The 18,689-nt window shown below is 40.1% G+C and overlaps 1 protein-coding gene across 1 annotated transcript in view; it reads right to left on the bottom strand.

Annotated features, from left to right (window-relative positions):
- The window catches only part of RAD54B (RAD54 homolog B), a 111,445-nt gene that overhangs the window by 89,144 nt on the left and 3,612 nt on the right, over window positions 1–18,689 (bottom strand). Inside the window, 1 exon segment of the mRNA XM_057532318.1 lies at window positions 10,291–10,441. Within this exon segment, the coding sequence (XP_057388301.1) occupies window positions 10,291–10,425 (135 nt within the window). The 5' untranslated portion in view covers window positions 10,426–10,441.

The raw sequence follows: 18,689 nt of genomic DNA, 5'->3' as shown, positions 1-18,689 counted from the left end.
ATAAGATTTTAAAGTAAGTCAGGTGAGGGAGGAGTCAAGATGGCGGTCTGGGAAGATGCGGAGTTAGCGTCTCCCCACAACTAGGGCGCCTGCCAGCCGCTGGTGGGGAATTCTGACTCCCAAGGAGACGGGAGGAACCCCAAGGTGAACCGGTAGGACGGAGGGGTACCGAGGGGGGAGAAGTGGAGGCCAGACAAGATCAGCGCCTCTGAGGCCAGGGAGATCAGGAGAGGCAGGTAGGAGGGACTCTGCGGGAAGAGCGGGTGAGGAGCAGAGGGCGATCGTCTGGCCCTCTTGGGCAGGGGAGCCTGCTGAGCTCCCAGGCTGGTCCCCCGCCCTCCAAGGCCCCCCCTTCTCCCCTCCTCCCCTGCCCCCCACTGGCCACATTGGTCCTGGGGCATAGGAGGAAGACTAGGGAGATCAGGAGAGGCAGGCAGGAAGGGCCCTCCCAGACTCCAGACCAGAGGAGCAGGAGGGGAGAGGAGGGCGTTTGCCCCACCCACTCAACCCCAGGAAGCCTGCTGGGCTCCCAGGTGAGGTTCCCTGCCCTCTGAGACTGGGGTGGGGGGCACAACTGGGCCCCTTCTGTTCCTTGAGCCTAATCCGCACCCCCAGGGCCTTTTCCAGCCCTGTGGGTCCTCATCATTGGCCAGGCCCACCACCCAAACTTCGCCCTTGCTTAGGCCCTGCTCTCCACAGCCAAGGCCTCCCCCACCCCCTTTTTTTTTCCTTTCCCTCCTCCTCTTTTTTACTATTGGGGTACTGATGTACCTTCTACATGTTGATTCATCTATATTTTTATTTTTATATTGTTTCTAACATATCTGTTAGTCTCCTAGTCTAATTTTATTTTCTACTTTGTTATTTTCCTCTTTTTTTTTTTTTGCCACCACACACGGATTGCGGGATCTTGATTCATGAGCCTGGGGTCGGAGGAAGCTCCTGCGGTGGGAGCTCTGAGTCTGAACCACTGGACTAACAGAGAACCTCTGACCCCAGGGAATATTCACTGGAGTGAGGTCTCACAGAGTTCCTCATCTCAGCACCAATACCCAGCTCCACCCAACAGCCTACAAACTCCAGTGTTGGAAGCCTCAGGCCAAACAACGAGTAAAACAGGAACACAATCCCACTCATTAAAAAAAAAAAAGAGAGAGATGGCAAAAAAGCATGTCACAGATGAAGGAGCAAGGTAAAAACCTACAAGACCAAATAAATGAAGAGGAAATAGGCCATCTACCTGAAAAAGAATTCAGAGTAGTGATAGTAAAGGTGATCCAGAATCTCAGAAATAGAACGGAAGCATGGATTGAGAAAATACAAGAAATGTTTAACAAAGATCTAGAAGAACGAAAGAACAAAGAGAGATGAACAACACAATAACTGAAATAAAAAATACACTAGAAGGAAGCAATAACAGAATAATGGAGGCAGAAGAACAAATAAGTGAGCGGGAAGACAAACTGGTGGAAATAACTGCCAAGGAGCAGAATAAAGAAAAAGAATGAAAAGAATTGAAGACAATCTCAGAAACCTCTCAGACAACACTAAATGCACCAACATTTGAATTATAGGGGTCCCAGAAGAAGAAGAGAAAAAGAAAGGGTCTGAGAAAATATTTGAAGAGATTATAGTCGAAAACTTCCCTAATGTGGGAAAGGAAATAGTCACCTGAGTCCAGGAAGCACAGAGAGTCCCATACAGGATAAACCTTATGAAAAACACACCAAGAGACATATTAATCAAACTAACAAAAATTAAATTCAAAGAAAAAATATTAAAAGTAGCAAGGAAAAAACCAAAAAATAACATACAAAGGAATTCCCATAAGGTTACCAGCTAATTTTTCAGTGGAAACTCTGCAGGCCAGAAGGGAATGGCAGGATATACTTAAAGTGATGAAAGAGAAAAATCTACAACCAAGATTACTCTCCCCAGCAAAGATCTCATTCAGATTCGATGGAGAAGTCTAAAGTTTTTCAGACAAACAAAAGCAAAGAGAATTCAGCACCACCAAACCAGCTTTAAAACAAACACTAAAGAAACTTTTCTAAGTGGGAAACACAAGAGAAGAAAAACACCCACAAAAACAAATCCAAAACAATTAAGAAAATGGTAATAGCAACATATATATCAATAACAACCCTGAAGGTAAATGGATTAAATGCCCCAACCAAAAGACACAGACTGGCTGAATGGATACAAAAACAAGACCCATATATATGCTGTCTACAAGAGACCCACTTCAGACCTAGGGACACATACAGACTGAAACCGAAGGGATGGAAAATGATATTCCATGCAAATAGAAATCAAAAGCAAGCTGGAGTAGCAATACTCATATCAGATAAAATAGACCTTAAAATAAAGACTGTTACAGGAGATAAGCAGGGACCCTACATAATGATCAAAGGATCAATCTAAGAAGAAGATATAACAATTATAAATGTTTATGCACCCAACATAGGAGCACTTTAATACATAAGGCAAATACTAACAACCATGAAAGGAGAAATTGACAGTAACACAATAATAGTAGGGGACATTAACACCCCACATACACCAATGGACAAATCATCCAAACAGAAAATAAATAAGGAAACAGAAGCTTTAAATGACACAATAGACCAGATAGATCTAATAGATAATTATAGAACATTCCACCCAAAAGTGGCAGAATACACTTTCCTCTCAAGTGTACATGGAACATTCTCCAGGATAGATCACATCTTGGGTCACAAATCAAGCCTCAGAAAATTTAAGAAAACTGAAATCGTAATAAGCATCTTTTCTGACCACAATGCTATGAGATTAGAAATCAATTACAGGGAAAAAACTGTAAAAAACACAAATACATGGAGGCTAAACAGTGCGCTACTAAATAACCAAGAGATAACTGAAGAAATCAAAGAGGAAATCAAAAATACATAGAAACAAATGACAACAAAAACACGACGACCCAAAACCTATGGGACGCAGCCAAAGCAGTTCTAAGAGGGAAGATTATAGCAATTCAATCTCACCTCAAGAAACAAGAAAAATCTCAAATAAACAATGTAACCTTACACCTAAAGCAACTAGAGAAGGAAGAACAAAGAACACGCAAAGACAGTAGAAGGAAAGAAATCATAAAGATCAGACAGAAATAAATGAAATAGAAACAAAGAAAACAATAGCAAAGATCAATAAAACTAAAAGTTGATTCTTTGAGAAGATAAAATTGATAAACCTTTAGCCAGACTCATCAAGAAAAAAAGGGAGAGAATGCAAATCAATAAAATTAGAAATGAAAAAGGAGAAATCACAACTGACACTGCAGAAATACAAAGGATTATAAGAGACTACTACAAACAACTATATGCCAGTAAAATGGACAACCAAGAAGAAATGGACAAATTCTTGGAAAGGTACAATTTTCCAAGACTGAACCAAGAAAAATTAGAAAATATAAACAGACCCATCACAAGTAATGAAATTTAAACTGTGTTAAAAATCTTCCAACAAACAGAAGTCCAGGACCAGATGGCTTCACAGGCAAATTCTATCAAACATTTAGAGAAGAGCTAACACCCATCCTCCTTAAACTCTTCCAAAAAACTGCAGAGGGAGAAACTCCCAAATTCATTCTACAAAGCCACCATCACCCTGATACCAAAACCAGACAAAGATGCCACAAAAGAGAAAACTACAGGCCAATATCACTGATGAACATAGATGCAAAAATCCTCAACAAAATACTAGCAAACAGAATCCAACAGCACATTAAAAGGATCATACACCATGATCAAGTGGGATTTATCCCAGGGATGCAAGGATTCTTCAATATACGCAAATCAATCAATGTGATACACCACATTAACAAACTGAAGAATAAAAACCATATGATCGGGCTTCCCAGGTGGCGCAGTGGTTGAGAATCTGCCTGCCAATGCAGGGGACACGGGTTCGAGCCCTGGTCTGGGAAGATCCCACATGCCACAAAGCAACTGGGCCCGTGAGCCACAATTACTGAGCCTGCGCGTCTGGAGCCTGTGCTCCGCAACAAGAGAGACCGCGATAGTGAGAGGCCCGCGCACCGCGATGAAGAGTGGCCCCCGCTTGCCACAACTAGAAGAAAGCCCTCTCACAGAAACGAAGACCCAACACAGCCATAAATAAATAAATAAATAAAAATTTAAAAAAAAACCATATGATCATCTCAATAGATGCAGAAAAGGCTTTTGACAAAATTCAACACCCATTTATGATAAAAACTCTCCAGAAAGTGGCCATAGAGGGAACATACCTCAACATAATAAAGGCCATATACAACAAACCCACAGCTAACATCATTCTCAATGGTAAAAAACTGAAAGCATTTCCTCTCAGACCAGAAAGAAGACCAGTATGTCCACTCTCGCCACTATTATTCAACATAGCTTGGAAGTCCTAGCCACAGCAATCTAAAAAGAAAAAGAAATAAAAGGAATCCAAATTGGAAAGGAAAAAGTAAAACTGTCACTGTTTGCAGATGACATGACACTATACATAGAAAATCCTAAAGATGTGACCAGAAAACTACTAGAACTAATCAATGAATTTGGTAAGGTTGCAGGATACCAAATTAATGCACAGAAATCTCTTGCATTCCTATACATCAACAACAAAAAATCAGAAAAAGAAATGAAGGAAACAATCCCATTTACCATTGCAACAAAAAGAATAAAATACCTAGGACTAGACCTGCCTAAGGAGGCGAAAGACTTGTACTCAGAAAACTATAAAACACTGATGAAAGAACTCAAAGATGACATAAACAGGTAGAGAAATATACCATGTTCTTGGAATGGAAGAATCAATATTGTGAAAATAACTATCCTACCCAAAGCAAGCTACAGATTCAGTGCAATCCCTATCAAACTACCAACGGCATTCTTCACAGAATTAGAACAAAAAAATCTTACAATTTGTATGGAAACACAAAAGACCCCGAATAGCCAAAGCAATCTTGAGAAAGAAAAATGGAGTTGGAGGAATCAGGCTCCCCAACTTCAAACTATACCACAAAGCTACAGTAATCAAGTCAGTATGGTAGTGGCAAAAAGCAGAAATATAGATCAATGGTACAGGATAGAATGCCCAGAGATAAACCCAGGTACATATGGGCACCTAATTTATGACGAAGGATGCAAGAACATACAATGGAGAAAAGACAGCCTCTTCAATAAGTGGTGCTGGGAAAACCGGACAGCTACACGTAAAAGAATGAAATTAGAATACTCCCTAACACCATACACAAAAATAAACTCAAAATGGATTAGAGACCTAAATGTAAGACTGGACACTATAAAACTCTTAGAGGAAAACATAGGAAGAACACTCTGACATAAATCACAGCAAGATCTTCTTTGATCCACCTCCTAAAGTAATGGAAATAAAAACAAAAATAAACCAATGGGACCTAATGAAACTTCAAAGCTTTTGCACAGCAAAGGAAACCATAAACCAGACGAAAAGACAACCCTCAGAATGGGAGAAAATATTTGCAAACGAGTCAGTGGACAAAGGATTAATCTCCAAAACACATAAACAGCTCATTCAGCTCAATATTAAAGAAACAAACAACCCAATCCAAAAATGGGCAGAAGACCTAAATAGACATTTCTCCAAAGAAGACATACAGATGGCCAAGAAGCACATGAAAAGATGCTCAACATCACTAATTATTAGAGAAATGCAAATCAAAACTACAATGAGGTATCACCTCACACCAGTTAGAATGGGCATCATCAGAAAATCTACAAACAACAAATGCTGGAGAGGGTGTGGAGAAAAGGGAACCCTCTTGCATTGTTGGTGGGAATGTAAATTGATACAGACACTATGGAGAACAATATGGAGGTTCCTTAAAAAACTAAAAATAGAATTACCATATGATCCAGCAATCCCACTACTGGGCATGTACCCAGAGAAGACTGTAATTCAAAAAGACACATGCAGGGCTTCCCTGGTGGCGCAGTGGTTGAGAATCTGCCTGCCAATGCAGGGGACACGGGTTCGAGCCCTGGTCTGGGAAGATCCCACATGCCGCGGAGCAACTAGGCCCGTGAGCCACAACTACTGAGCCTGCGCGTCTGGAGCCTGTGCTCCGCAACAAGAGAGTCCACGATAGTGAGAGGCCCGCGCACCGCGATGAAGAGTGGCCCCCGCTCGCCGCAACTAGAGAGAGCCCTCGCACAGAAACGAAGACCCAACACAGCCAAAAATAAATAAATAAATAAATAAATAAAAATTAAAAAAAAAAAAAGACACATGCACCCCAATGTTCATTGCAGCACTATTTACAATAGCCAGGTCATGGAAGCAACCTAAATGCCCATCGACAGACGAATGGATAAAGAAGATATGGTACATATATACAATGGAATATTACTCAGCCATAAAAAGGAACGAAATTGAGTCATTTGTTGAGACGTGGATGGATCTAGAGACTGTCATACAGAATGAAGTAAGTCAGAAAGAGAAAAACAAATATCGTATATTAACGCATGTATGTGGAACCTAGAAAAATGGTACAGATGAACCAGGTTGCAGGGCAGAAGTTGAGACACAGATGTAGAGAACAAACGTATGGACACCAAGGGGGGAAAACTGCAGTGGGGTGGGGATGGTGGTGTGCTGAATTGGGCGATTGGGATTGACATGTATACAGTGATGTGTATAAAATTGATAACTGATTAAAAAAAGAAAAAAAAAAGATGGCAATATAAGAACTCAAACTGCCATTGCCAATTTTGAAAACATAGGAAGGGGACCATGAGCAAAGGAATGTAGGTGGTCTGTAGAACCTAGAAAAGGCAAAGGAAACATTCTTAAAACCTCCAGAAATAAATGCAACCCTGCCAACACCTTGATCTTAGCCCAGTGAGACCCACGTTGGGCTTCTGACCTACAGATTTGTAAGATAATACATTTGCATTGTTTTCCTTTTTTTTAATATTTATTTATTTGGCTGCATCGGTTCTTAGTTGCAGCACACGGAATCTTTCGTTGTGGTGCACAGGCTCTTCGTTGCAGCACATGGGCTTCTCTCTAGTTGTGGTGCGTGGGTTCAAGAGAGCGCGGGCTCAGTAGTTGTGGTGTGTGAGCTTAGTTGCCCCGCAGCATGTGGGATCTCAGTTCCCTGACCAGGGGTCGAACCCACATCTCTTGCATTGGAAGGCAGATTCTTAACCACTAAACCACCAGGGAAGTCCCACATTTGCATTGTTTTAAGTCACTAAATTTCTGGTAATCTGTTACAGCAGCAATAGAAAACTAATACATTCAGCAATAAAAGGAAATGAATTACTGATACATGCTACAGTGTGGATGAGCCTTTTGAAAAACACTATGCTAACTGCAAAAAGTGAGTCACAGAAGGCCACATGTGTGATTCCACTTACATGAAATGTTCACAATAGGTAAATATATAGAAACAGAAAGTAGATTAGTGGTTGCTAAGGGCTGGGGGATTTGGATGGGCTGATGTGTATGAGGTCTCTTTCTGGAATGATAAAAATGTTCTAAAATTGGTTTTGGTGAGCACTGCACAACTCTGAACATACTAAAGACAACTGAATTGTAGTAGGTAGATTACAGGTATGTGAATTTTATTTAAATAAAGTTGCTTGGGGCTTCCCTGGTGGCGCAGTGGTTGAGAATCCGCCTGCCGATGCAGGGGACACGGGTTCGAGCCCTGGTCTGGGAAGATCCCACATGCCGCGGAGCAACTAAGCCCGTGAGCCACAATTACTAAGCCTGCGCGTCTGGAGCCTGTGCTCCGCAACAAAGAGAGGCCACGATAGTGAGAGGCCCGCGCACCGCGATGAAGAGTGGCCCCCGCTTGCCACAACTAGAGAAAGCCCTCACACAGAAACGAAGACCCAACACAGCCAAAAATAAAAATAAATAAATAAAATTTAAAAAAAAAAAAAAGAAGAAAAAAAAAAATAAAGTTGCTTGTACAAAAAGAAACCTTATTTAAAATTAAAAACTATGCTTACATAGTTTTCTCCTTACATTGTGGCCAGAATTCTAAAGGAGTGTAGGATAAAATAAACAGATGCAGGCCAAAAAACACAGAGTCAAAAATCAATAGATGTTTTCAACAACAAAAAGACAAAACACCAGTTAAAAGCCAAGGACGTGAACAGATATTTCTCCAAAGAAGATAAGCAAATGGTCAACAAGCACATGAAAAGATGCTCAGCATTACTAGTCATTAGGGAAATGCAAATCAAGACCACAATGAAATACCACTTCACACCAACAAGAATGGCCATAATCAAAACAAAACAAAACAAAACAACAGAAATGAAAACAGAAAATAACCAGTGTTGCTGAGGATGTGGAGAAACTGGAACCCTCATACATTGTTGGTGGGAATGTAAAATGGTTCAGTAGCTATGGAAACAATTTGGTAGTTCCTCAAAAACTAAACACAGAATCACCATATGATCTAGCAATTCCACTCCTAAGTATATACACAAGAGCACTGAAAACAGGTACCCAAACAGAAACTTGTATGCCAGTGTTCACATGAGCATTATTCATAATAGCCAAAAAGTGGAAACAACTCAAGTATCTATCAATAAATGAGTGAATAAACAAAATATGGTATATACATACAACTGAATATTACTTAACCATACAAAGCACTGATGTTCTGATACCTGCTACAACATGAATGATCCTGAAAACGTCAGGCTAAATGAAATAAGCCAGAGACAACAGGGCAAATATTTATGATTCCATTTATATGAGGTACCTAGGGTAATCAAATCCATGGAGACAGAAAGTAGAATAGTGATGACCAAAGGGGAGAATAGGGAATTATTGCCTAATGGTTACAAAGTTTCTGTTTAGAGTAATGAAAAAGTTTTGAACACAGTGGTTATTTTTGCACAACAGTGTGAATGAAATTAATGCCACTTACCTGCATGCTTAAAAATGGTAAAATGGCAAATTTTATGTTATATATATCTTACAATAATAAAAAAAATAGAATATTAGTAGACTTTAATCTCCATAACATAAATGAATCAGAGAACTGTAGAGTAGCAGAAGTGTGGATTGCCCATTTTATATATGCTCTATATAACCTTTATATAACTTCCATATACCTAAGACTAAAACAATCCTTCATCCTAGTAGTAAAGAATATATATTAAGACTGCTTCAGGGGCTTCCCTGGTGGCAGAGTGGTTAAGAATCCACCTACCAATGCAGAGGACACAGGTTCGATCCCTGGTCTGGGAAGATCCCACATGCCGTGGAGCAACTAAGCCCATGCACCACAACTACTGAGCCTGCGCTCTAGAGCCCATGAGCCACAACTACTGAAGCCTGTGTGCCTAGAGTCCGCACTCCACAACAAGAGAAGCCACCGCAATGAGAAGACTACACACCACAATGAAGAGTAGTCCCTGCTCGCCACAACTAGAGAAAGCCTGCACGCAGCAACGAAGACCCAGCGCAGTTAAAAATAAACAAATTTATAAAAAATAATAAAATTAAAAAAAAAAAAAAAAGACTGCTTCGGGACTTCCCTGGTGGTCCAGTGGCTGGGAGTCTGCCTTCCAATGCAGGGGGCGTGGGTTCGATCCCTGGTTGGGGAACTGGGATCCCACATGCCACGGTGTAACTGGGCCCACGTGCCGCAACTACTGGGCCTGCGCACCCTGGAGCCCTCACGCCGCAACTAGAGAGACGCCTGCTCGCCCCAGCAAAGGACCCCACGGGCCACAAAGAAGATCCCACGTGCCGCAATTAGGACCTGACGCAGCCAAATAAATAAACAAACAAATAAATAATGTAGATTTGTTAAAAAAAAAAAAGACTGTTTCAAGCACTTACTTTTTACAAGTATAAATGAAAGGAAGTGTCCAGAACAGTGATATAAAGCATTATTTATATGTTTTCCCTTTAAATTGCCTTATGTAAAGTTTTCACTTATTTATGTGGTACCTTTAAAAAGAACACTGATCAGAACAACTTTTTTAACAAGAATCTCCACCCCTTCCCTTGCAGAGGTATTTTTCACTGTTACCAAAAGTTTATTTTACAGACCTAACCCAAGTTTATTTTATGTCGTTCCTTTAAAATATATATATTTAGTCATTATTTCTAAGGTTTTTAGAAGAATTTATCAGAGATACTGAAAATTCCTATAGGCATTAAATATTATTACCTGTTTAAATGGCACTTTTAAAAAAAAATACATGCTTCTCTAGATTATACTTCCTTTACTGTTTTGTTTTGTTTTTTTACCTCAAATAATTTTATATCTGAATTCAGCTTTGTAACCTCTTCATTAGGACTTGGATTACTTCTTGCTGGAGGTATAAATTTTGGCTTTTTGAAGGGATTCCCTTGAAACTGACTTGGTGCTGCCGATCGTCTCATATTCAGCAGTATTAACCTGAAAAATACCCAAAACAAAAATGATTTAATCATAAGTCAGATTAGAATCACCTCCAAGTATATCATCACTACAATCATGACATCTTTAAAAATATAAGAGAATAAGCCTGTAAAAAGCCTTAGGAAACAAATTCAACAGCTGGTAACATTTTGTTTTCCATCACAGAAGGCTTCTGAAAAATATTTAAGATTTAAATTACATGGTGTAAACCTGAGCATATATTGTATCAATTTTGATAAAACTATAGATTAGATAATGATTATAAAGCCTTAAACTCAATTTAGATAGTAGTTTCAAAATCAAAAGAAACATAATTATTCACAGACATACATCGAGCATGTTGCTTTTTTTCTATTCCATTAATCCATAAACTGCATGAGGGTAGCAATCATTCTTGTTTTCTTCACCACTCTGTAAGCAGCTTCGACCACAAAGCCAGATACATTATAATCACTAAAGAATATTTTTGAATGAATGAATAAAATCCTGGCAATTAAAAGAACACATTTACAGTTCAGTTTCCTTTTAAAACAGTGGGATATTTTAAATATATAAATCATGAGACTAGAACCAGGTTTCCAAACTTTTGCTCAATATTATTTCCACCAGGAACAGGTGAGACAGATAAAAAAGGCAAGAACATTACATGCACACATCATGCTTCTGCAATGGATGGCAGTAAGCACTCTTATTCAAAGTAATCTCACAAAACACTACACAAGATATGGAATCAACAACGACGTACATGGCTACCAAAATTATTTGTTTAATCCAGAAATTCCACTTCTGGGAATTTACCCTAAGGAATTACCAAAGATATACTCAAAGAATTATGTATAAAGGTAATCATGCCAATATTACTTATAGTAAGAGAAAAAAAGGAAATTTGAATATCCATAAGAAGGTACTAGATAAATAAGTTATGTCACATCCACAAAATGGAACACACTCTCTTCATACACCACTAAAATGGTGAGTAGTACTGCAGTTTCCCAAGCAAGCCATGTTCTCTTTTCCTCTAGGCCTTTGAACAAACTTTCCCCTATACAGTGCTGGGAATGCCTTTATGCATTTTCCTTTGCCTGATTAATTCCAATTTATCCTTTAGGACTCTTAACTATGAGCCCTCTTTATCTCTGCTCAAAGACTGGATTAGAGACCCTTCCTATGTGTGCACTACCCAAGCACTTTTCACACTGTAATGAAACTACCTATTAATTCCCCCAAGCTGTAAACTCCTGGATCAGGCATGAAGTCTTACATTCCATTCATCACTATATTGCCAGTACCAACACAAGAAGGCATTCAGTATTTGTTATATAAATAATTCTACAGCCATTAATGGGGAAAAAATCACATTTTAAAAGAATGTTTAGGGACTTCCCTGGTGGCACAGTAGATAAGACTCTGCGCTCCCAATGCAGGGGGCCCAGGTTCGATCAATGGTCAGGTAACTAGATCCCAAATGCATGCTGCAACTAAGAGTTTGCATGCCACAACTTAGGAGCCCACCTGCTGCAACTAAGACCCAGTGCAACCAAATAAATAAACATTAAAAAAATAATTAAAAACTGGTATCAAAAATACTTCCAAGTTAATAATAAAAAATAAGTCCTTAAATTAAAAAAAATAAAAGAATGTTTAATGAGAAATGTTTTTTATATATCAAATAAAAAATGGCTACAAAAAGCTATTTTAGCAAGGTTGCAAGATACCAGGTTAATATCCAAAAGTCAACTGTCTTCCAACATACCAGCAATGAATAAGTGGAATCTGAAATTAAAAACACAATACCATTTACATCAGCACCTCATAAAAATGAAACACTTAAGTGTAATCTAACAAAACATGTATAAGATCTATATGGGGAAAAAATCAAAAGATTTTGGCTGTGAAATCTTTTGATTTCGCTGAGCAAAATCAAAGAACTAAATAAATGGAGAGATATTCCATGTTCATGGATAGAAAGACTAAATATTGTTAAGATGTCAGTTTTTCTCAACTTTATAGATTCAATACCATCCCAACTAAAATCCCAGCAAGTTATTTTGTGGATATCAACACACTGATTCTAAAGTTTATATGGAGAGGCAAATGACCCAGAATAGCCAACACAATATGGAAAGAAGAGAACAAAGAGAACTGACACTACCTGACTTTAAGACTTAACATACAGCTACAGTAATCAAGACAGTGTGGTATTGGTGAAATAGACAAATGAATCAATAGAATAGAACAGAGAGCCAGAAACAGACCCACATAAAGACAGTCTTTGACAAAGGAGCAAAGGCAATACAATGGAGCAAAGACAGTGTCTTCCACAAATGGTGCTGAGACAACTGGACATTCACATCAAAGAAAATGAATCTAGAAACAGACTTTACACCCTTTACAAAAATTAACTCAAAATGAATCAGAGGCTTACATGTAAAAGGCAAAGCTATAAAACTCCTAGAAGATAATATAGAAGAAAATCCAGATGATCTTGGGTATGGTGATGACTTTTTAACTACAACACCAAAGGCACAATCCATGAAAGACGATAATTGATAAGCTGGACTTCATTAAAATTAAAAACTTCTGCTCTTAAAAAAGGCAATGTCAAGGGAATGAAAAGACAAGCCACAGACTGGGAAAAAATATCTGCAAAAGGTGCATCTGATAAAGGACTATTATCCAAAACGTACAAAGAAATTTTAAAACTCAACAATAAGAAAACAACCCAGTTAAAAAGTGGGCCAAAGACCTTAAAAGACGTATCACAAAAGATATACAGATAGCAAATAAGCACATGGAAAGATGCTCCACATCATATGTCACCAAGAATGAAGAAAATCCAGAACACTGACAACACCAAATGCTGTTGAGGATGTGGAGCAGTAGGAATTTTTGTTCATTGCTGGTGGGAATGCAAAATGGTACAGCCACTTTGGAAAACACTTTAGCACTTTCTTGCAAAACTGAACATACTTTTAACGTAGGATAACTCCTTTCAACAAAGAGTTCAAAATTTATGTCCACACAAAAACTTGCATACAAATGTTTATAACAACTTTATTCATAATTGCCAAACTTGAAAGCAACCAAGCATTCAGTAGGTGAATGGATAAATAAACTGTGGTGTATCCAGACCATGGAATGCTATTCCACACTTTAAAAAAAAAAAAGCTGTCAAGCCATGAAAAGACATGGAGGAACCAAAAATGCATATTACTAAATGAAAGAAGCCAATCTGAAAAGGCTACATACTGTATGATTCCAACAATGTGACATCCTGAAAAACTATGGAGGTAAAACCATGGAGACAGTAAAAAGATCAGTGGTTGCCAAGGGTTAGGGGAAGGGCAGGGATGCAAAGGCAGAGCACAGAATTTTTTAAGGCAATGAAAATATTCTGTATAACGCCCTAATGATGGATACCTGTCATTATATATTTGTCCAAATCCACAGAATGTAGAATACCAAGAATGAATACTATTGTAAACTATGGACTTTGGGTGCTTATGTGTGTCAACTGTAACAAATGTACCATTCTGGTGAGGGATGCTGATAATGAGGGAAGGCAGGGGTATATGGGAAATCTCCACCTTCCCCTCAACTTTGCTGTAAACCTAAAACTGCTCTAAAAATAATAAGTTTTAATTTCACAAATGGCTACCAAACATGTTCAGCATCATTCCAATTTTATAAAACAAAAAAAAAGACTAAAAAATAGTATGTGTGTTTGTACTTTTTAAAAGTCTAGAAAGCAAGGGGGCATGAGGAACTTTTCGGGGTGACTGAGATAACCTGCATCAGATTGTAGTGTGATTACAAGTTTATCAAAACTCATCTAAGTATACGCATTGAATTATAAACTGTAAATTACACATCTATAAAGATTTTTAAAAGACTAGAAAAACACATGCCACAACATTAACACTGACTATGTCTAGATGTTAGAATTACCAGTAATTTTTAAATTTCTTCTGAGTCCTTTCCTATGTATTTCCAATTTTCTACAAAAAAAAAAAGAACTGCAGCCAATTAAGCTGTGACACGCCATCACTGATGGTTAGACATTTCCCAATTACAGCAACTTAAAAATGATGACATACATGAGTATTCGATAAATAACCAGGCTTTATATAGTTTGAGGGATTAGTAGTGGTGTAAGAATTAATAAACAGAAACCTCAATTAAAATACAGACCAGAGGGCTTCCCTGGTGCCGCAGTGGTTAAGAATCCGCCTGCCAATGCAGAGGACACAGGTCCAAGCCCTAGTCAGGGAAGATCCCACATGCCATGGAGCAACTAAGCCCATGTGCCACAACTACTGAGCCCATGTGCCACAACTACTGAAGCCCACGCGCCTAGAGCCTGCGCTCTGCAACGAGAGAAGCCACCACAATAAGAACCCCACACACCAAAACGAAAAGTAGCCCTTGCTGGCCACAACTAGAGAAAGCCCGCACTCAGCAACAAAGACCCAACACAGCCAAAAATAAAAATAAATATAATTAGGGCTTCCCTGGTGGTGCAGTGGCTGAGAATCTGCCTGCCAATGCAGGGGACACGGGTTCGTGCCCTGGTCTGGGAAGATCCCACATGCCGCGGAGCAACTGGGCCCGTGAGCCACAACTACTGAGCCTGCGCGTCTGGAGCCTGTGCTCCGCAACAAGAGAGGCCACGATAGTGAGAGGCTCGTGCATCGTGATGAACAGTGGCCCCCGCTTGCCGCAACTAGAGAAAGCCCTCACACAGAAATGAAGACCCAACACAGCCAAAAAAATAAAATAAAATAAATTAAAATAAATAAATAAATAAATAGAATTAATTAATTAATTAAAAAAAAAATACAGACCAGAGGCCAGACAAGGACGCTCTCATGCTATATGATGATAGCAGAGACCCAACAGGAAGAAGAAAGAGTCCTCTTCTTGCCTGCAAGAGCTCAGCCAATAAGACTGTCACAAGTCAGCCAATGAAAAGCCACTACTGGGACTTCCCCGGTGGTCCACTGGTGGTCCACTTCCACTGCAGGGGGCACGGTGTGACCCCACCTCCCCCCAAAAAAGAAAAGTCACTATACCTCAAACTCTCAATTCCTCCAATGGACTCTGTTTACAATAGCCCTCTTAACTTCCTTTTCCCCCCTCTATAAAAGTGCTCTCCTCTCCTTGTTGTGCAGGATTTGCACTTGGCTCACCATGGTTCCAGACCGCAAATTGCAATTTTTTGCCCATCCCGAGTAAACCCATTTTTGCTGGAGAAATAACTGGCAGTCTATTTGCTTAAAGTCAACATTTTGGTGGCCCAGACTGGGATCCAGAGAAGACCCCCGATGACTTCAAGGCTGGTGAGCAAACAAATGCAGTACCCACACAGAGTCCATTGATGCCCACTGCTTTTCTTCCTAACCCTGAGGTTCAAGAGTAAGTCTTTCTCCTGGATCTGAGCTTCCACCCTCTTTGTGTTTTGAAGCTCTCTAGGTTTTATTCGGGATCTATTTTAAGGGCTCATTCTTTCTATTTAAGGCCTTGTTCTGTCTGTGAGTACTCATTTGGCACTTGGCCTGACACCTTTAAAAATCAGGCTGTTTCAACTATAACTGCACTAGCCTTCGGCCTGATTCCTTGTGAACAGGGGCTGTTTCACTGGAAATGTGCCGGTTCAGCCTTTGGCCAGATTCCTTTTGAAATGGGCTGTTCTGGTGGAACTGCACTGTTAAACCTTCGGGCTCATTCCTGCAGAACTAGGCTGTTTCACTAGAGCTTTGCTGAGCTGCCTTTGGCTTGGCTCCTGCATGGCTGAGCCACTGATAAAAGCAACAACATCAAAAAAAAAAAAAAAAAAGCAACAACATCAACATCAGAAAGGACTTCCCTGGTGGCACAGTGGTTAAGAATCCCCCTGCCAATGCAGAGGACACTGGTTCAAGCCCTGGTCTGGGAAGATCCCACAGGCTGCAGAGCAACTAAGCCCGTGTGCCACAACTACTGAGCCTGTGCTCTAGAGCCCACGAGCCACAACTACTGAGCCTGCGTGCCACAACTACTGAAGCCCACACGCCTAGAGCCTGTGCTCCACGACAAGAGAAGCCACAGCAATGAGAAGCCCGTGCACCGCAATGAACAGTAGCTCCTGCTCGCCGCAAGTAGAGAAAGCCTGCGCGCAGCAACAAAGACCCAATGCAGCAATAAATAAATAAATAAATAGCTAGCTAGCTTCTGGTGAAATCAACAACTCAGGGTTTTACTGAGGGTCCTCCTTATTCCTCATAAATCCTAAAGTCTGATCTGGATGATATAAAGTTCCCTACAGGTTCTACTTTGCTGTAATATGTGAATGCTTTGCTTCTTTGCTCTCCTTCTCAAGCCACCTCACTGGAAGAAAGCAACCACTTGCTAAAGCTTTTAGCCTTAAAGGGACATAAGATCACCAAGGAAAAATCGCAGCTTGCCCAAACCCAGGTTCAATATTTAGGGCATCTGATATCAGAACAAGGGCTCCACATAGATCCAGATAGCCTTCAGTGTCCAAAGTTTCCCAAAACCCAAAACTAAGTGTCAACTGTGAGGTTTTCTCAAGCTAGTTGGTTATCACTCTGATAACACTCTAAATTTCTCTCTTATGGCCAATCCTCTGTATGTTTTACTAAAGAACAACCCGGAACCAATGTCATGGGAAGAACCAGACAAGAGAGTCTTTAAGGTCTTAAACAAGGGTTTGATGAACCCACCTGCCCTTGGGCATCCCGATTATCAGATTCCTCTTTTCCTTTCTGTATATGAAAAGGAAGGAAACGCCCTTGCAGTACTCACCCAAAAACACAGGGACCACCATCAACCCATAGGGTATTACAGCCATTACTGCCACTGCCCTTTTGATTAGGACCACAAAGAAAAAAGTTGTGGGATCCCCTTTAACCATTTTTGTACCTCATGCAGTAGAAATCCTCCTGAAGTCTCATCACATTCAACATTTCTCAGTCAGCTGCCTCACCTCCTTTTGTTAACCACTCCTTACATAACACTTTTACAGTGTAATAACCTGACACACGTTACTCTTCTCCCCTCTGTCAGCAAAGTCCCTCATGACTGCTTAAGGATGAAGGATCATCTCCTGAATCCTTGTGAATGATCTGCAGGAAATTCCTTTGGGTAACACTGACATCTTACGGTTCACTGATGGTTGAAAGAGTGACAACATTGCAACTCCTTTTGACAGTGCTGGGGCAGCACCTTTACTACTTCAGCCCAACAAGCTGAATTATATACTCTTACATGGGCTTGTACTTTAGCCAAGGGGAAAACTGTAAATATTTATACTGATAGTCAATATGCTTTCAGAGTAGCTCATGATTTTGGAACGCTGTGGAAGCAATGTGGCTTCCTTACTTCCAGCAGAAATAAAATTTTAAATGGCTCCTATGTTCAGGAGTTATTGGATGCATTATTTTTACCTGCCACATTAGCCATTATTAAGATTCTGTTAAACCTGACTCTCTGGAAGCTAAGGGAAATCACCCAGCTGACATTTCCACAAGGAATGCTGCCCTTAAAGGAACCAATGGCAGCCAAACGTTTCTCATGGTCCAAACAGATATTCTCCCAAATGGCAACTTAGAAAAACTGGCTAGACAAGCCCAACAATGGGCCTCAGAAAAGGAAAAACAAGATTGGAAATTCAACAATTGACGGCTTGATAAAAAGAGAAAGCTCTGGTTTAGACCAGATAACAACCCAGACTACTGGAGACTCTAAAATTCCTACTCCTAACCACTGTACATGCATTAAACCACTGGTCTACTGACAAAACGATGGCATTCATGAATCGATATTTGTGGGGAAATATTAACAAGGCTGCAAAAAAGTGCCTACCTCACTTGTCCCACTTGTCCAAAATACAACCCAGGGAACCTGTTGGTACTGCTCCCAGATATTTTAAACTGGCCACTGGACCATTTGAGGTCTGGCAAATGGATCTCACACAACTTCCTTCATCTCAAGGATATGAACATGTTCTAGTCATGGTCTGTACATTTTCACACCAGACTGAAGTCTTCCCTTACAGATAAGTTACCACCTCTTCTGTGGCTAAAGCCTTTTTGGAAAAGATTGCCCCAACTTCAAACTTCAAAATATTTGAGCAACCCATTTTACTCATCAGGGACTTCAACAAGTCTGCACTGTCTGGCCAGTTCTACAGCACTTTCATTGCACTTACCACCCTCAATGTTCTCGTTTAGTCGAACACACTAAC

The sequence above is a fragment of the Balaenoptera acutorostrata genome, chromosome 17 (assembly GCF_949987535.1).
Source record: "Balaenoptera acutorostrata chromosome 17, mBalAcu1.1, whole genome shotgun sequence".
In the NCBI taxonomy this organism is placed as follows: Eukaryota; Metazoa; Chordata; class Mammalia; order Artiodactyla; family Balaenopteridae; genus Balaenoptera; species Balaenoptera acutorostrata.
Note: the sequence above shows the minus strand (reverse complement) of the source record. Positions and strands in the feature narration are given on the sequence as shown.